The sequence below is a fragment of the Moschus berezovskii genome, chromosome 3 (genome assembly GCF_049115385.1).
Source record: "Moschus berezovskii isolate FMDL1 chromosome 3, NW_MosBer_1.0, whole genome shotgun sequence".
NCBI lineage: Eukaryota > Metazoa > Chordata > Mammalia > Artiodactyla > Moschidae > Moschus > Moschus berezovskii.
The window spans coordinates 90,285,845-90,302,627 of record NC_142462.1 but is presented as its reverse complement, the minus strand read 5'-3'; the positions used below and the strand labels follow the sequence as shown (position 1 = coordinate 90,302,627).

At 37.3% G+C, this 16,783-nt stretch overlaps 1 protein-coding gene across 2 annotated transcripts in view; it reads left to right on the top strand.

The window, feature by feature from the left end:
- The window catches only part of SUGCT (succinyl-CoA:glutarate-CoA transferase), a 791,249-nt gene that overhangs the window by 302,568 nt on the left and 471,898 nt on the right, over positions 1 to 16,783 (top strand). For both annotated transcript variants that reach the window (XM_055421153.2, XM_055421151.2), the window contains 2 exons: positions 474 to 545; positions 11,043 to 11,140. In XM_055421153.2, the coding sequence (XP_055277128.2) occupies positions 474 to 545; positions 11,043 to 11,140 (170 nt within the window). The remainder of the gene's footprint in view (positions 1 to 473; positions 546 to 11,042; positions 11,141 to 16,783) is intronic.

Below are 16,783 nucleotides of genomic sequence, written 5' to 3'. Positions count from 1 at the left end.
CACCCCACTCTTCTTTCTTTTCTCCTCCTTTCCTTCCTTTTCCCCATCTATTCTTCTTAGACTTTGTAGAAAACAATGTGTGCTATATCATTCTCTTTGCCCTACACGAAAAACTGGCAATAAAGCACAAAACTGGGAATATCCAACATTAATCCAAACAATAATGAATATAGAATTTAGTATTATGAATTATAATAAACCTCCGGTATTTTCTTTACTAGTCTAAGTTACTCATTTTTCCTCCCTCCTCCAATGTTATAACAACTGGTGGATGAGACAGGAATTGCTTTGAGAACCTCAAATAACAGCTATACAAATATAATAGAAAAATATACTAATTAGTTGATATTGATTTAATTAATATTATTACTTTAGAATAAGGTTTATATATAAATTTTGAGTAATTAAAGCTATTTTTGTGGTATTCTCAATATATAAAATTATATATTTATGTATGTATTTATTTATTTCAGGCTTTTAAAACCAAGGATGGATATCTTGTAGTTGGAGCAGGAAATAACCAACAGTTTGCAGCTGTGTGCAAGGTAATCTGTAATATTTGGACTATTTGGAATGGGTAGATAATATATACAACAATTCATTTTGCACAAAGCCAGGAAAATTAAATTTTGCCTAGAGGAGTGTTGCTAAATGTGTACTAAACTCAAGACTCCCTGTGTTAGCACCTTAAAGTATGCCCTTTTTATGTTTACAAAGTTATGAACAGAGTCCAACTTAACACTCTGGGTTTTTTTTTTTTTTTTGTAAAATTGAGGTATATGACTATTTTTAAGTGAAGAATCATAGTAGCTTCAGTTCAGTTCAGTTCAGTTCAGTCGCTCAGTCATGTCTGACTCTGTGCGACCCCATGAATCACAGCACGCCAGGCCTCCCTGTCCATCACCAACTCCCGGAGTTCACTCAAACTCATGTCCAGAGTCGGTGATGCCATCCAGCCATCTCATTCTCGGTCGTCCCCTTCTCCTCCCGCCCCCAAACCTGACCTGTCTACCAGTCCAAACAAAAAGGGAAAAAAAGTCATTTAAAAGGGTTTTTAACACCAGGATTTCATTTTTTCTGAGAAGAAGAAAGGAACAGAAGAACTAGGAAACAACCAGAAAACAATTAACAAAATGGCAATAAGTACACACCTATCAATAATTACTTTAAATGTAAAAAGTTTACCATTGAAAGACATGGACTAAATAAGTTCATTAAATACACAGGCCTGCAAGAGTCTCACTTCAGGTATGACACACACAGACTGAAAGTGGAGGGATGTAAAACAAATATTTAATGTGAATAGAAGCCAGAACAAAGCTGTGGTAGCAGTACTTACATCCAACAAAAGAGACTTTAAAACAAAAACTGTGAAAAGAGACAGAGAAGGGCATTGCATACTGATAAAGGGATCAATCCAACAAGAGTATGTAATATTTGTATACTTATGCACCCAACATGAAAAAAGTGAAAGTGAAAATTGCTCAGTTGTGTTCAACTCTTTTGCGACCCCATGGACAATACAGTCCATGGAATTCTCCAGGCCACATGGGAACACCTAAATATATAAAGCAAATATTTACAGACCTAAAGGAAGAACCAGACAGAATACAGTAGTAGTAGTAGGGGACTTTACTACTCTGCTTACCTCAGTGGACAGATCATCCAGACAGATAATCAAGGAAACACTGGTCTTAAATTAGACCAGATTGACTAAACAGATTTATAGAGAACAGTCTATCCAAAAGCAATAGAATACACATTCTTTGTGCCCATGGAACATACTCCAGAATAAATCTTATGTTAGGTTACAAAACAAGTCTTAATGCATTTAAAAATATTGAAATCATATTAGGTATCTTTTCTGACTACAATACTATGAAACTAGAAACCAGTTACAAGCAGACAACTGGAAAATCACAGATATGTGGAGATTAAACAACATGCTACTATAACAATAGCTGGTATCAATGAAGAAATAAAAAGAGGAAAAAAAATACCTTGAGGGCTTCCTTGGAGGCTCAGTGGTAAAGAATCTGCCTTCCAATGTAGGAGACACAGTTTAATCCCTGATCCAGGAAGATTCCACATGCTGTGGAGCAACTATGCCTATGTGTCATAACTATTGAGCCTGTGCTTTAGAGCCCAGGGGCCACAACTACTGAGCTCAGGGCCACAACTACTGAGCTCATGGGCAGCAGCTACTGAAGCCTGCATGCCCCAGAGCCCATGCTCTGCAACGAGAAGCCACTGCAATGAGAAGCCTGCAATCTGCAACTGGAGAGTAGACCCCACTCACCACAACTAGAGAAAAGCTCATGCAGCAACAAAGACCCAGCACAGCCAAAAATAAATACATGCTAAGACACTTCAGTCGTGTCCAACTCTTTGTGACCCTATGGACTGTAGCCTGCCAGGCTCCTCTGTTCATGGGATTCTCGAAGAATACTGGAGCAGGTTGCCATTTCCTCCTGCAGGGGTTCTTCCTGACCCAGGGATTGAATGTGTGTCTTTTGTGTCTCCTGCATTGGCAGTCAGGTTCTTTACCACTAGCGCCACCTGGGAAGCCCAAAATAAATACCCCAAATTATAAAAAATACCTTGAGACAAATGAAAATGGAAATACAACATACCAAAACTTACAGAGTGCAACGAAAGCAGTTCTAAGAGGGAAGTTCATAGTGATAAATGGCTGCCTCAAGAAATAAGAAAAAACCTGAAGAAACAACCTATATTTACAACTCAAGGAACTAGAAAAAGAATAAGCAAAGCCCCAAATTTGTAGAAGGAAGGGAAGAACAAAAGCAGAGTAGAAATAGAGTAAGAAGACAATAGAAAAGATCAGTGAAACCAAGCAAAGGCAACAAAAGCAAAAATAAACAAGTGGAACTATATCAACATAAAGAGATTCAGTACAGCAAGGGAAATCATTAATGAAATGAAAATGCAACCTACTGAATGGGAGAAAATATTTGTAAATCATATATCTGATAAGAGGTTAATATTCCAAAATAGGTGAGAATTTATATAACTCAATAGGAAAAAAATATCACACAATCCAATTAAAAAATGGGCAGAAGTTCTTAATAGACCGTTTTCTAAAGAAGACATATAGATGGCTAATAGGTACATGTGAAGATGCTCAGTGGGAGAGAGACAATAAATAAAATTCCAAAATGATCCATGGTTAAGTGCCGTGCGGAGAATTAAAATAGACTACTGTGTTAAAATAGTGACTGGATTGTCAGGGGAAAGTCTCTTTTGAAGAAATAACCTTAAGATGAGATCTGAGTGATACTCATAATGCAATAGTGATAAGATTTTTCAATATAAATATTAACATAAAATGTTTGCAATACTAATATAAACATAGTACTCAAAATTCACAAAAAAGCCTGGAAGTATTCCATAGTGCTAATACAGACTATATGGTTTAGTGGGAAAGGATCCACCTGCCAGTGCAGGAGACAGGGTTTGATCCCTGGGTTGGAAAGATCCTCTGGAGTAGGAAATGGCAACCACACTAGTATTCTTGCCTGGAAAATTCTGTGTACAGAGCAGCCTGGCAGGCTACAGTCCATGGGGCCACAGACAGTTGGACACAACCAAGCACACTTGCATGTATGCCAGGATAAAAGTGGGTTTTTCTTTTTTCTTTCTACTTCCATGAAGTGGTAAAATACAAAAATACGTTTAGCCATTGTCCCCAATTCCTTACATAGAATTCCTAAAAAATTCCTGAGTTTTGAAAGTGTCCCTTGTTTTTCATAATAAGCCCCTTTCAATCACATCTGAGTTTATTCTGCTGAGGTAACTTAAGATGGGTCCCCTAGAAAGCCTCAGGATGGGTTGGTCACCAGAAAGACCAACTGATCAGAGGGTTGGAACTTTCAGCCCCACCTACCAACCTCCAATAAGAGGGGAGAGGACTGGAGACTGAGCTGTATGTAAACCCTTGAACTGTAAGATTCAGAGAGCTTCTGGTGAAAACATCAAGGTGGTGGGACGGTGGTGGAGCATGGAAGCTCTGCACTCTCCTACCTCTGTGCATCTTTTCCATTTCGCCTTTGTAATAAACCAGTAGCAGTAAGTTAAAAAAAAAAAAAGATGCTCAGTGTCTTGACTCATCAGGGAAATGCCAGTTAAAACCACCAGATCTTACCTCACACTTGTCCAGAATGGCTATTATCAAAAAACAAAAACAAATGTTGGTAAGGATATGGAGAAAAGGGAACCCTTGTGCACTGTGGATGGGATTGTAAATTGGTGTCGCCCCTATGAAAAATATTTAAAAATAGAACTACAATATGATCCAGCAATTTTACTTATAGGTATATATCTGAAGAAAATGACAACACTAACTTGAAAAGATACATGCCCTCCTGTGTTCATTGCAGCATTATTTATGATAGCTAGGATATGGAAGGAAAAAGGACTTTTTAATACCAGGATTTTTTTCTCTTCTTTCTTTTTAATCTCCACAAGATCTAATTAGCCCCAAATATAATTGATCTACTATCAATGTATTTACCACTAGAAAATTTGTTCTTCAAAGTAGCCTTTGTTTAATAAGTACCTTTCTACAAAAATTCATGTTTTAACTTTTTAGCAATCGTCATGTTAAAAATGTTGCTCCTACATAAGATCTAAATAAAGGTCTTATTTATCAGTAAAGTTGAAAATATTCTCAACTTTTAGCATTGCTTAGATAATGTTTTTATTTGATGTTTTTACTATTTATCTAACCTCTGGTTTTTTGTTTTTATTTAAGGCTTTAGTTTTCAGTTCATTTTTTGGAGTTCTAATCCCAGGCAATAATCTAGTTAAAAAAAAAAACATATATAAATGTATGTAAATTTTGATTTTTCTTACATGTAGGGAAAGGCCTTACCTGTTGAGGATTCTTTTTCTGGTTGGGAAAGTTTTTTTTTTTAATAACAATACTACCGTGAGCTTTTAGTTTTATTAAGGATGGCTGTGAATTCCTTCGAGGAGTCTTATTTATTGCAGTTAACTTACTATGTACAAAAATTATTTATTACTGTGCCTCTTTCATATGAGAGGTTAACGAGCACAGTTAAAAACCACAGCAAAGGGGTGGGAAGTATCACAGAGAAGGTGATAAATGGAGATAGTTCCTATTGCAGGAAGGGTTGGAGGTGGGAAAGAGGAGAGCTTTTATAATGGTGACTCTGAGTAAGTGTAGAGAAAATTGATTCAAACATTTGATCTGGGATCAAAGAACCTTTGTTATGAACGGTCAATGTTAAAAATATAAAACATACGGAAGCTGTTGCCTGTGAAGTCATTTGCGTACTCTGGCTGCAGAGATGTAAAAGCCAGTTCATCACTATAAACGAGGACAGATTTTTTTCCTGGGCCATATGTTTTGGAGTTTTCTCTCTCCAGAATCAGGATGGGGAGGGGGTAGAAATTACTGGTTGACATATTCTTCACTGTTGAAAATAACTGCACTGAATTCTTTTTATTTTTGATTCATTACTGCTGATCAGTTTGAAACTTTTGAACTTCCTCATAAATATCCATAAGAACTTCTTTTTTTGGAAGAAGATTTTTATTTCAAAGCAGAATATTTACCATAAGTTTTAGTACTAAAATATGACTTATTGTTATGGTGTGTTATGACACATTTTTTAAAAAAGAGAATAGCAGAGAGGGCCTTAGAGAATGGCATACTTGACCTTGTTTTTACCATATGTGAGTAGGAATGATAATCCCTGTTATGAGCCATTAAGGCAGCGTCTATAAAACTCTTTGAGATCCTCAGAAGAAAAGTTTTATGTGTACGGCATTTTTATGTTATCTACATCATTTACTAGGGATCTTGAGCAAACATTGCAATCTGATTGACTTTTTCACCTTCATAATTATATCCTTACATGTAAACTTGTCCTAAAAACATTTTCTGTTAAGGGAAAAAAAAATCACCTTTCTTTATTTGATTCAAGATTCTCCCCCATCCCGTTTATACCGAGTGAGTTTTTCTATGTTTTCTTTTTTTTTAAATTCAACTCTTTTTATTACTGAGGGTGTTATAATTCAGACTGGCCTTATAGAATATGAGGATCCAATGTGATGACAATTTTGATCCCTATCAAAATTATTCTTTTGCCAAGTAAGGTTCATCACGAAAGATAGGGCATCTCTACCTCCTGGGGAGAAATGTGGCAGTATTGTTTGCAATGAACGAGTAGAATTTACTTATGCAGGATCTCTTCTGAAAAGAGAATTTGATATACTGGTTGGTTAATACTTCTTGGGGAGGGTCCTATTAGAATGCTGTTATTGTCAGGGATTAGAGGGGAGTAAGAGCCTTGGGTTCAGGGGATTGGGGTTCAGAAAATTTCCTGTATATAAAAAGAACCTTGACTTATAACAAATCCTATTTTATGTCCCTTAACGTGATACAGAAGAGCAGGGAATGTGAGCATGTGTAAGCTATTTTAAGCTGATTGATGCCAACACTAATGGGTATTCCTATTTGAAATACACTGACATCCTTTTAAAAGTCACATAGACTGAAGGTTTCTTTTATTGGAGGCAATAATCATTGGTTCTCAACTTTTGCATGCATAGGAAATCTCCTTGAGCCCCTTCCCCAAAGATTTTGACAAAGTATGTGAGGTGGGGCGCAGGAAACTTGAATTTTAATAAGCATTATAGTTGATTTTTTAGCAGGTGGTCTGAGGATATTATAATTCTAGGGCATTCTGTGAGTCTTGAAACCAGTCAGCTGATCTCTGGCAAGGTCATTTTTGCTAGGCATCTGTGTCCTCATGATTAAATGAAGATTATGACATGTAACTGTACTAATATATAACTTTTGGGGTTCTAGAAAGGTAAGCAAGACAGTACAGTCCCTTGCTCAAAGTATGAACTTAATAAATGACCTTTCTGCTGCTGCTGCTGTTAAGTCGCTTCAGTCGTGTCTGACTCTTTGCAACCCCATAGACGGCAGCCCAGCAGGTTTCCCCGTCCCTGGGATTCTCCAGGCAAGAACACTGGAATGGGTTGCCATTTCCTTCTCCAATGCGTGAAAGTGAAAAGTGAAAGTGAAGTCACTCAGTCGTGTTGGACTCTTCACGATCCCATGGACTGTAACCTACCAGGCACCTCTGTCCATGGGATTTTCCAGGCAAGAGTACTGGTGCGACAGGTATGAAAGTGAACTCTAATGTCAGGGACACATTTTTTCCCTCTTCCTCATTTCCTCACACCCCAGCCTCCAAGCAGTCCTGTAGTGGCAGCAGCAGGTGAGCAGGAGCCAGAACTCTGAGGAAGGGGATCTTTCCTATTTATTGCTGGGCTGTGATTCCAAAAGAGAGGGGTGAATCCTTGATGCATTTTTCCTCTGTCCTCCCACTGATTGGCCTCTGCCCTGGAACTATGCTGAGGAGTGGGGTAACTAGAGGGAAGCCCTGGGGAACTGGAAAGAGGTTGCCAAGGTGGAAAAGCTTTAGAAAGTGATCTATGAAGTTGTTTGTGAACTCCTGTGCTCACTGCTGCATTGCATATGCATTTACCTGATCTTAATCAGGACACCAGAGATGTTGAGAACTGTGTTGACAAATAGGTAGCGTCTCAGGTGGCAGCATGAGCATTTAGTGGGTCAAAGGTGGGACTGATTCCAAAGCACTGCAAAGGCTTTGAAAACTGAACTAACACTAGAACCAAAGCAAATAGAAGGTAAGTTGGGACTTGTGGTCTAGATCTAACCAGGAGAACTTGCTAAAAACAACAAACCAAATGTTTTCTTTTGGATTTAAACAAGACCCAGAGGCTTGTAACATAATATTCAAAATATCCAGGATACAACTCCAGATTATTCAGATTATGAAGAACCAGATCCTGCATGAGAAAAGACAATGGTGGTTCCAAGATGACACAGATGTGGGAATGCATTCATGAAAATTTAAAAACAGCATTTATAAAAATACTCCAATAAGCATTGCAGACACTATTGAAATAAATATTTAGAAAAGTAGAAATGCCTGGCACAGAAATAGAAGATAATAAGAAGAACCAAGTGGACATTTTAGAACTGAAAAATAAAACCACCAAATAAAAGAACAAACACCTCACTAAATGAGCGCAGTAGCACAATGGAGGTAACAGAGAAGACAGTCAAGGGACTTAAAGAAGGATTAATATTGGATTGACCAAAAAGTTCATTCAGGTTTTTCCATACCATTTAATGGAAAGCTGAACAAACTTTCTGGTCAACCCAATAGAAATTATTCAGTCTGAGAAATAGGAAAAAAGGTCCTTCCCAAAAATGAAAGAAAGTACACATATCTAGGACCTGTGGGACAATAACAAAAAAGTCTAACATTTATGTCATTGTAGTCCCAGGAGGAGAGAAGAAAAAAAAATACTGAAAAAATAGTTGAAAAAATAATGGATGGAAACATCCCAAATTTAGTGAATACCAGAAACATATAGATTTAATAATTTCAGCAAGTCCCAAATAAGATAAATCCACATAAATCCATGCCCAAGCACATAAAAATATTACTGCTGAAAACTAAAGAAGAAACATTTGTAAGCACCTAGAGAAACTGACCTATTACCTTTGGGGAAACTGACCTATTACCTTTCGATTGATTGCAGATTTCTTGTCAGAAACTCTTGTCAGATTTCTTGTCTTGACAAGATTTCTTGTCAGAACCTAGAGAGAAGTTGCACAGCATGTTTAAAGAGCTGAAAGGAAAGAGCTGTCAATGCAGAATTCTTATCTAGTGGGAATATTTTGAGAAATGAAAGTTAAGTAGATAACTTCTCCTACCTTCCCCCTTTTTTCCCATCCTTCTTTTCAAAAAAAATTTTTTAATTGGATTTAAAAAATATATATATTTATTTATTTTTGCTCATACATGTGGCATGTGGAATGTTAGTTCCCCAAACAGAGATTGAACCCACAGCCCCTGCCTTGGAAGCACAGAACTTTAACCACTAGACCACCAGGAAAGCCTCTTCCTTCTTTTTTGAACAAACACATATTTTATTATTTCTTTGGGGAGAAACAGTACCTACTTGGAGTAGTTCACATTTATTTAATGCTTACTGAGTCAAGTACTTTCACTTTCATTGTTTCATTTTGTCCCAGGCAGCATTCTATTTCAAGCTCCTAAAGCACAGTTATGACTACAGCACTTGCAGCAGTCTCTCTAGAAAGTTCTGAATGCTAGCAAAGTGGGACAGAAGGATCATTACTTTACTCACTATGTAACATCAACTATCAAAGAGAAAGGAAGTCTAATAAGTCAAATTTTAAGAAGGATACATGAATGCATCCCAGTTACCACTGAGGGAAAACACTGAATAGTTTTTTATGACACTGATGGACAGGGAGGCCTGGCATGCTGTGATTCATGGGGTCGCGGAGAGTCGGACACGACTGAGCGACTGAACTGAACTGAACAGTATATTCTGCGGAGAAGGCAATGGCATCCCACTCTAGTACTGTTGCCTGGAGAATCCCATGGATGGAGGAGTCTGGTAGGCTGCAGTCCATGGGGTCGCTAAGAGTTTGACACGACTGAGCAACTTCACTTTCACGCATTGGAGAAGGAAATGGCAACCCACTCCAGTATTCTTGCCTGGAGAATCCCAGGGACGGGGGAGCCTGGTGGGCTGCCGTCTATGGGGTCACATAGAGTCGGCCACGACTGAAGCGACTTAGCAGCAGCAGCACAGTATATTCTGAGTGAGACCACATTTATAAATTTAACATGAGGGCTAGTGAAGACACTTGCTTTTTCTTGAAATGACTTACTCACTCTTAGCAGAAGAGGGTGGGTCTCAATTCCTGGATAAGTCTTGAGGCCAATTCTGAGTTCAGGTGTGGTGACAGGGATATTTTTAGAAAGGATACTGTATGTAGCGTCACTTTTTAAAATCCAGAAGAGTAATGCTGTCTTTATTATTCCCCAAGGAAATGAATAAGTGGAACATGTGAAAGAGAAATTGTACTGTTGAGATGTTCTCTTTCCTTCAGGGAATCTTCTTCACTTCTCTCTCTTTTGTAAGATGATTAATGGCTTGATTTTATTTAAACTGTGGGAAACAAATGAAACCATTAAGTGTTTATATTTAAACCAAATACATTAATAGAGGTAGTGAAACTTTCTGTAGGCCACATGGCCTGCCCCAGCCCATAAATGCTCCTTCTGACTTTCCAACACAACTGCCAAACACTGCCTCCACACATTCTTTTTAAAACTTCTTTTCCATTCCAAATCCACTTGGTACTTTCATTATGGTCTTGTTAAAATTGCAAGATGTCCACTGGGACTTACAAGATAGATTTTCTCTTTATTGAGGAGGAGCAAAAGAGGAAGTATATGAAAGCATTTCTATTTGTTATTCCTTCAGGGAGTCATATTAAAGAAAAATAGTGACAATTCTATAGGAAGAATATCTTTTAATTTGACATTGTTTTAATGGTGAGCATTTGAGGTCAGTGTGTTTGCCTCCCCTTGATTTTAGCACCTTGTACAACTTCCTGGATAGGACTACTGGGACAGATAATATTATTTTATTTACATGTGGAACAAATAAGGGAATGTACCTACAAGATATATGTTGATTATGGGCTTGATGTAAGTGCAGACATGCACTTATGATAGTAGTTCTTGGAATTAGGTCTGTTGTACCCAGTTTTGTACCCATAGCCCAGTTTCCTCTAGACAAGACTTACTGTGAGAATCTAATAACTCCTTTCTTATCGTCTCATAAACAGGTACAAGATATTATGGAGATCTGAGAACTTTTCCTGTGTTCCTATATGTAGATACCTGGTTAAATGTAGTTAAAAACTTCTTAAAGATGATAAACCCAGTCACCAGTATGACCTATCTTAGTTGCATGATCCTTCCCTATATATATATCCGTGTTAAGAGGTATAAAGCCTAGCAAGGAATGGTCTTGGGGATGGAGTGGTAGGCCCTGAACTCTAGTACCCAGAGGCAGCTACACAAAAATTTTATGGGTTACACTTTAAAATTATTTTTCCCTTTTAGATCTTGAATTTGCCTGAACTGATCAATGATTCCAAGTATAGAACTAACCACCTTCGGGTACAGAATAGAAAAGAACTTATTAAAATATTATCAACACGGTAAGCTTGGTTCTACTCTGTACATTTTTAATATGTTATTAGCATTTATCTGGTATTTTTTGGTGTTCTCTTCAGCTTACTTAGATTAATTTAAATTAGTTACTTAGATTTAATTTACTTAGATTAACTTTAGCTTACTTAGATTAATTCAGCTTAATTAGATTAATTTAGATTACTTAGATTAATATGTTTTAAAGCTATGTTTTACTTTATCTGAAAGCACTTTACATGTCTTATAAAGTAGTGTATCATAACAATGATATAAATAAAAAAGTCACAATAACGTGAGTTAAGTTGCTTCTCTATGGTATGTATTTGGCTTTAGTTGATCATAAATAGGAACAATAATAATTCAACATCATTTTTTACATTTGCTATATGAAATGCTCTACGTATATAAGCTCATTTAAACCTTATCATAATCCTGTGAGAGAAGTTCTATCATTCTTACTTTACAGATAAGGAAACTGAGACAAGGGAGGTTTAGTCAAGAGTTTGTTGGCTTTTCTGAGCCTCACCTGTCTACTTTGTCATGATGATGTTTTAAAAATGGCAGATTGAGTTATGGATCATAAAGGATTAATGCTAATCAGTTAAAGTATTTGATTTCTAAATTATTTCATTCATGTCAGGTTATGCTTTTGTTAAAACCTATACCAGTGTTTCAAGTTTGCTCCAGAAAAAGTTAATAATTCATACTTTTTCTTATCAGTTTCACTTTTGTTTACATCTAACTTCTCAATCTAAAGGAATAAAATGTGGATTTTGTGGATCTAAATACCCATATGTACTGTTCTTCAGTATGGAATGTTTGCTGTCATCACACCAGTAAACTAAGAACTTTTGTTCAAATACCATGTCTTGTCTTTTGAAAAAGGCCCTTGTGTTTCCATGTAGCATAGATATATCAAACCTCTTAGGCTCACAGATATATAGAACAAACTAATGGTTACCAGTGAGGATGTGGGAGGGGCTGTATAGGAGTCGAGTCGGGGACTGGGAGGTATAGCCTATTGAGTTCAAGATAAGCTACATGGATGTATTGAACAATATGGGGAATATAGCCAGTACTTCGTAATAATCAACCAGGACCTACTTTAAAAAAAGAAAGACAAACAAGGGGACTTGCCTGGCATTCCAGTGATTAAGACTTCACCTTCCAATGCAGGGAGTGCAGGTTTGATTCCTGCTCAGGGAGCTAAGATCCCAAATGCTTTGTGGTCAAAAAACTAAAACATAAAATAGAAGCAATACTGTAACAAATTCAATAAATACTTTAAAAATAGTCCACATCAAAAAATATTAAAACAAACACACACACAAACAAAGCTTCTTAGAAAAAAACTTCTAATGTTACATTTATTTCTGTTCCCTTTTTGGGGATTTCTACACGAGTCAGCACTACCTACTTGGTCTTTCCTGAATTTTAAGCACTTCTCTACACTGCCTGTATCTCCTTCTTCAATCAATGGGGCCTCTGTGTGTGGGAATGATATGCACAGAAGAGGGGAATGAGAATTGGGCTCCCCTTCTTTGGTCATTAGTTAAATAAAACTCAGATTCTACTGCAAAGCCAGAGAGCCCTCAGTCATTAACCTTTCACCCAATGAGAACTGGCCATTTAGCTCTGCTTTTTGCCTCTTTGCCTCTCATGTAGTTTTTAATTCATTAATATGACTTTTCCCTTTCACACAACGGTTACCAAGTTTCAATAATAGACACTTGTGAGAATCTTATCAAAAGCTCTTTGATAGTCTAAATAAATCATATCCATGCTGTGAGAAGAGTGGACCCAAGAAAAATACAAAACCTAGGCAGATGCAAGTGTCCTCTTGTTTCTGAATTGTCAGCAATTTTATAACTTCAAGAACCACAAAATTATTGGTTTCCTATGTCCTAAAACTTGTATTCTTTGCTAAATTCTGTTATAGAATTCTGCTCTGTACAGACTTTTAACATCATCTGTAACAGTTTAATTTCTAATTTCTCTCTTTGGGGTGAATTAAATACCCTGACACCTCCTTCTTTCTGCACTTATATACCCAGAAGTGGGAGTTTCAGTATTTTAGATCCCATAGGTTCTTGTGTCTTTATTCAGACTTTAGGAATTGAACTTGTAAAGAAGAGGCTAAAGGGTAGTCTTAAGGAAACTTGATCGAGGAGGTCCCATCAACATACAGCCTGCAGTTAAAACACAGACAAGGCCCTTGGCTGCCTGGGGGCCAGAGTCCCTGCTCTCTTTAATTGCTGTATAGATGTATTTTGGTGGTGCTTTGTGGGATGCAGTTCTTCAGTCTTTTCTCAAGTCTCGTATTCTCCATGGTGGATCTAATAGTAATGACCAGGGAAGATAAGCATATTGTTTTAGTCCTTTTGATAACTTTTTCATTTGTTTTTCTGGACAAATATCCATGGGTTCATTAGTACCATTAATTACTGGGCTTTCATAAGTATATGTTAGTTGCTCAGTCATGTCTAACTCTTTGCAACCCCATGGACTGTAGCCTGCCAGGCTCCTCTGTCCATGAAATTCTCCGGGTGAGAATATTGGGGTGGATTGCCATTTTTCCCTCCACGGGATCTTCCTGACTCAGGGCTTGAATCTACTGCGTTGCAGTCAGAGTCTTTACCTGCTAAGCCACCAGGGAAGCCCTGGCTTTCAGAAGTCTCTGTGAACATTAAAAATATCTCATTGTTGTGATTTTATGTTTTTCTAATATTCAAAATATTAGTGGCTCTATATTAATTAGAGGATTAAATCCGGCTGTTTTAATCTGACATTATGGCCCTCTGTAAAAGTTCCAATAGATTTTATGATAAAAGATTTCCTTAAACTTGAGAAACAAAGGGAAGTATTTGACCATAAAATGAGTTACCTTATCAACAACTTCTATTTTCTGTCTAAACTGATGATAGATCTTTTTTTCCTGTCCAATTTTATTGAGATATAATTAATATGTAATTTTGTATTAGTTTAAGGCATACTAATAATGGTTTGATATGTGTATATATTCTGAAATGATAACCATAATAAGTTTTAGTCAACATCTATCATATCAGAGTTACAAATCCTTTTTTTCCCTTGTGATGAGAACTTTTAAGATCTGCTCTCTTAGCAACCATCAAATACAATACAGTATTATTACCTATAGTCACCATTGTTGTTTAGTAGCTAAGTCACGTCTGACTCTTTGTGGCCCCATGGACTGTAGCCCATCAGGCTTCTCTGTCCATGGGATATCCCTGGCAAGAATACTGGAGTGGGTTGCCACTTCCTCCCCTAGGGAATCTTCCTGATACATCTTCTGCATTGCAGGCAGATTCTTTACTGCTGAGCCACCAGGGAAGCCAAAGTCACCATGCTGTATATTATATCCTCAGGAGTTATTTATCTTGTAACTGGAAGTTTGTACCTTTTGACTATCTTCACCTATTTTCCCGACCCTGAAGAGATGTTTTGAAGGGAATACTCTAGCTGGTAGAGTTCAAAGTTTTCGAGCAACTTAGAGTCAGCAAAACATTCTTCATCACATGAAGAGACTTGAGGGACTCAAGAGTTTCAGCGGAACATGCTTCTCCATTGTCCATTCTCTTACTCATCTATTTAGCCCATTTATTGACTACCTACTATGTGCCAGTGACTGTTTTGAGCCCTAGGAAAATGGCATTAAAAAAACAACATAGTACTCCAATGTTCATTGCAGCACTGTTTATAATAGCCAGGACATGGAAGCAACCTAGATGTCCATCTGCAGACGAATGAATAAGAAAGCTTTGGTACATATACACAATGGAGTATTATTCAGCCATTAAAAAGAATACATTTGAATCAGTTCTAATGAGGTGGATGAAACTGGAGCCTATTATACAGAGTGAAATAAGCCAGAAAGAAAAACACCAATACAGTATACTAACACATATATATGGAATTTAGAAAGATGCAAATGATAACCCTGTATACGAGACAGCAAAAGAGACACAGATGTATAGAACAGTCTTTGGGACTCTATGGGAGAGGGTGAGGGTGGGATGATTTGGGAGAATGGCATTGAAACACGTATGTTGTCATATGTGAAACGAATCACTAGTTCAGGGTCAATGCATGTTATAGGATGCTCCGGGCTGGCATGCGGGAATGACCCAGAGGGAGGATAAAGGGAGGAGGGAGGTGGGAGGGGAGTTCAGGAGGGGGAACTTATGTAAACCCGGGGCAAATTCATATCAATGTATGGCAAAACCAACCAATATAATATTGTAAAATAATTTGCCTCCAATAAAAAATAAATTAATTACAAAAAAAAAAAAAGAAAAAACAACATAAAAATTCCTGTATTCCTGGATTTTCATTAGAATAAACCTTGCAGACTTTCTATAAGACTTGTAGGGCCTCTTCCATAAAAACGTTTGTTTTGATATGCCTCAGAAGTTAGTTGTTCATATTTTTCATATAAGCTTTTTGTAAATTTTGCTTCATAAAAGTATTGCAGCTACAGGCTGTTAATTATTAATTATTAATTGTCCTTTTTTTTGAGCGTGTTATAGTGCACGTGCCTCAAGTTTTGTGTGTGTGGTTTTCCTATCATTTCTATAGAAGAGCATGCCTTTTTGGTAATATTAGCTACATTGCCATGTGAATATGCCATGCTTTTTCTTGTCTGCTATTAAATATTATGTCATAAAACTTTCCCTTGATGCAAAAATCTTCAAAATATATAAAAATGTAGAGGGATTTGTTAGAGTGAATTTGCACTTTAGGCAACTTAAAAAAAACTCTACTGTGATGGACTCACAGTGTTTATTAAAAAGAGAAAAAAACAAAAAACTTCTTACCCCTTTCATCTAACTTGATATCCAAAAGTGGAAAGAGAAGCATTTATGGATTTTTGCAAAACCTGCTCTCCTAAATACACATGAAGTTTCCCTCTTGGGTTTCAAAATCTTCCGGGCAAAGCATTTTTACCAAGTTTCGATTAATTTCCTGAGTAATTTCCCAAAGTAACTTTCCTGCCTATGGCAACCGTTCATTTAAATGTTTTAGAATCTGGTAATTCTCTTTGAGTTCTCTGAAATTCATAAATTCTTTAGAAAGTGCCTACCAGAAATGTCAGTCACTTACCTCACTTTTCTGTTATTCTTGCTAAATTCAGTTTGATGCTACTCTCTGAGCGTGGTCCGGCCCATTCAGGAAGGCAGCTGCATGTTTTTGTCATCAGCTGGGTTTTCCACAGCCAGCACACACACAATCCCCCTCAAGTGCTCTCAGGTGTTACTATTCCTCAACTGTCGCCACGAGCACTTTTTTTTTCTTTAATTTAAAGGTGGAAGGCTTTCCCCTTGAGCTTGCCATTTTATCCAGGGTGTTGCAGAAAGTCTGTTTACCCAGCTGCTAACACCAAAAACGAGATGAGGCTAAAGCATGTTAAAAGTCAGTCCCCAGCTAAAACACAGAAGAAGAGATATAACGGAGACTCATCCAGGGCCTGTTACAACAAACTCCTTCTTTGCAAAGCTAAGGAGCAACAAACTCCTCATCCTGTGCCACCCACATGCAGGACCAGCATTTTTGCAATAGCTCAGACCTTGCAGGAGAGACTGAAAATCACTATGTGTATTGATGCTAAGAAGAGAAGGATTAAGATGATG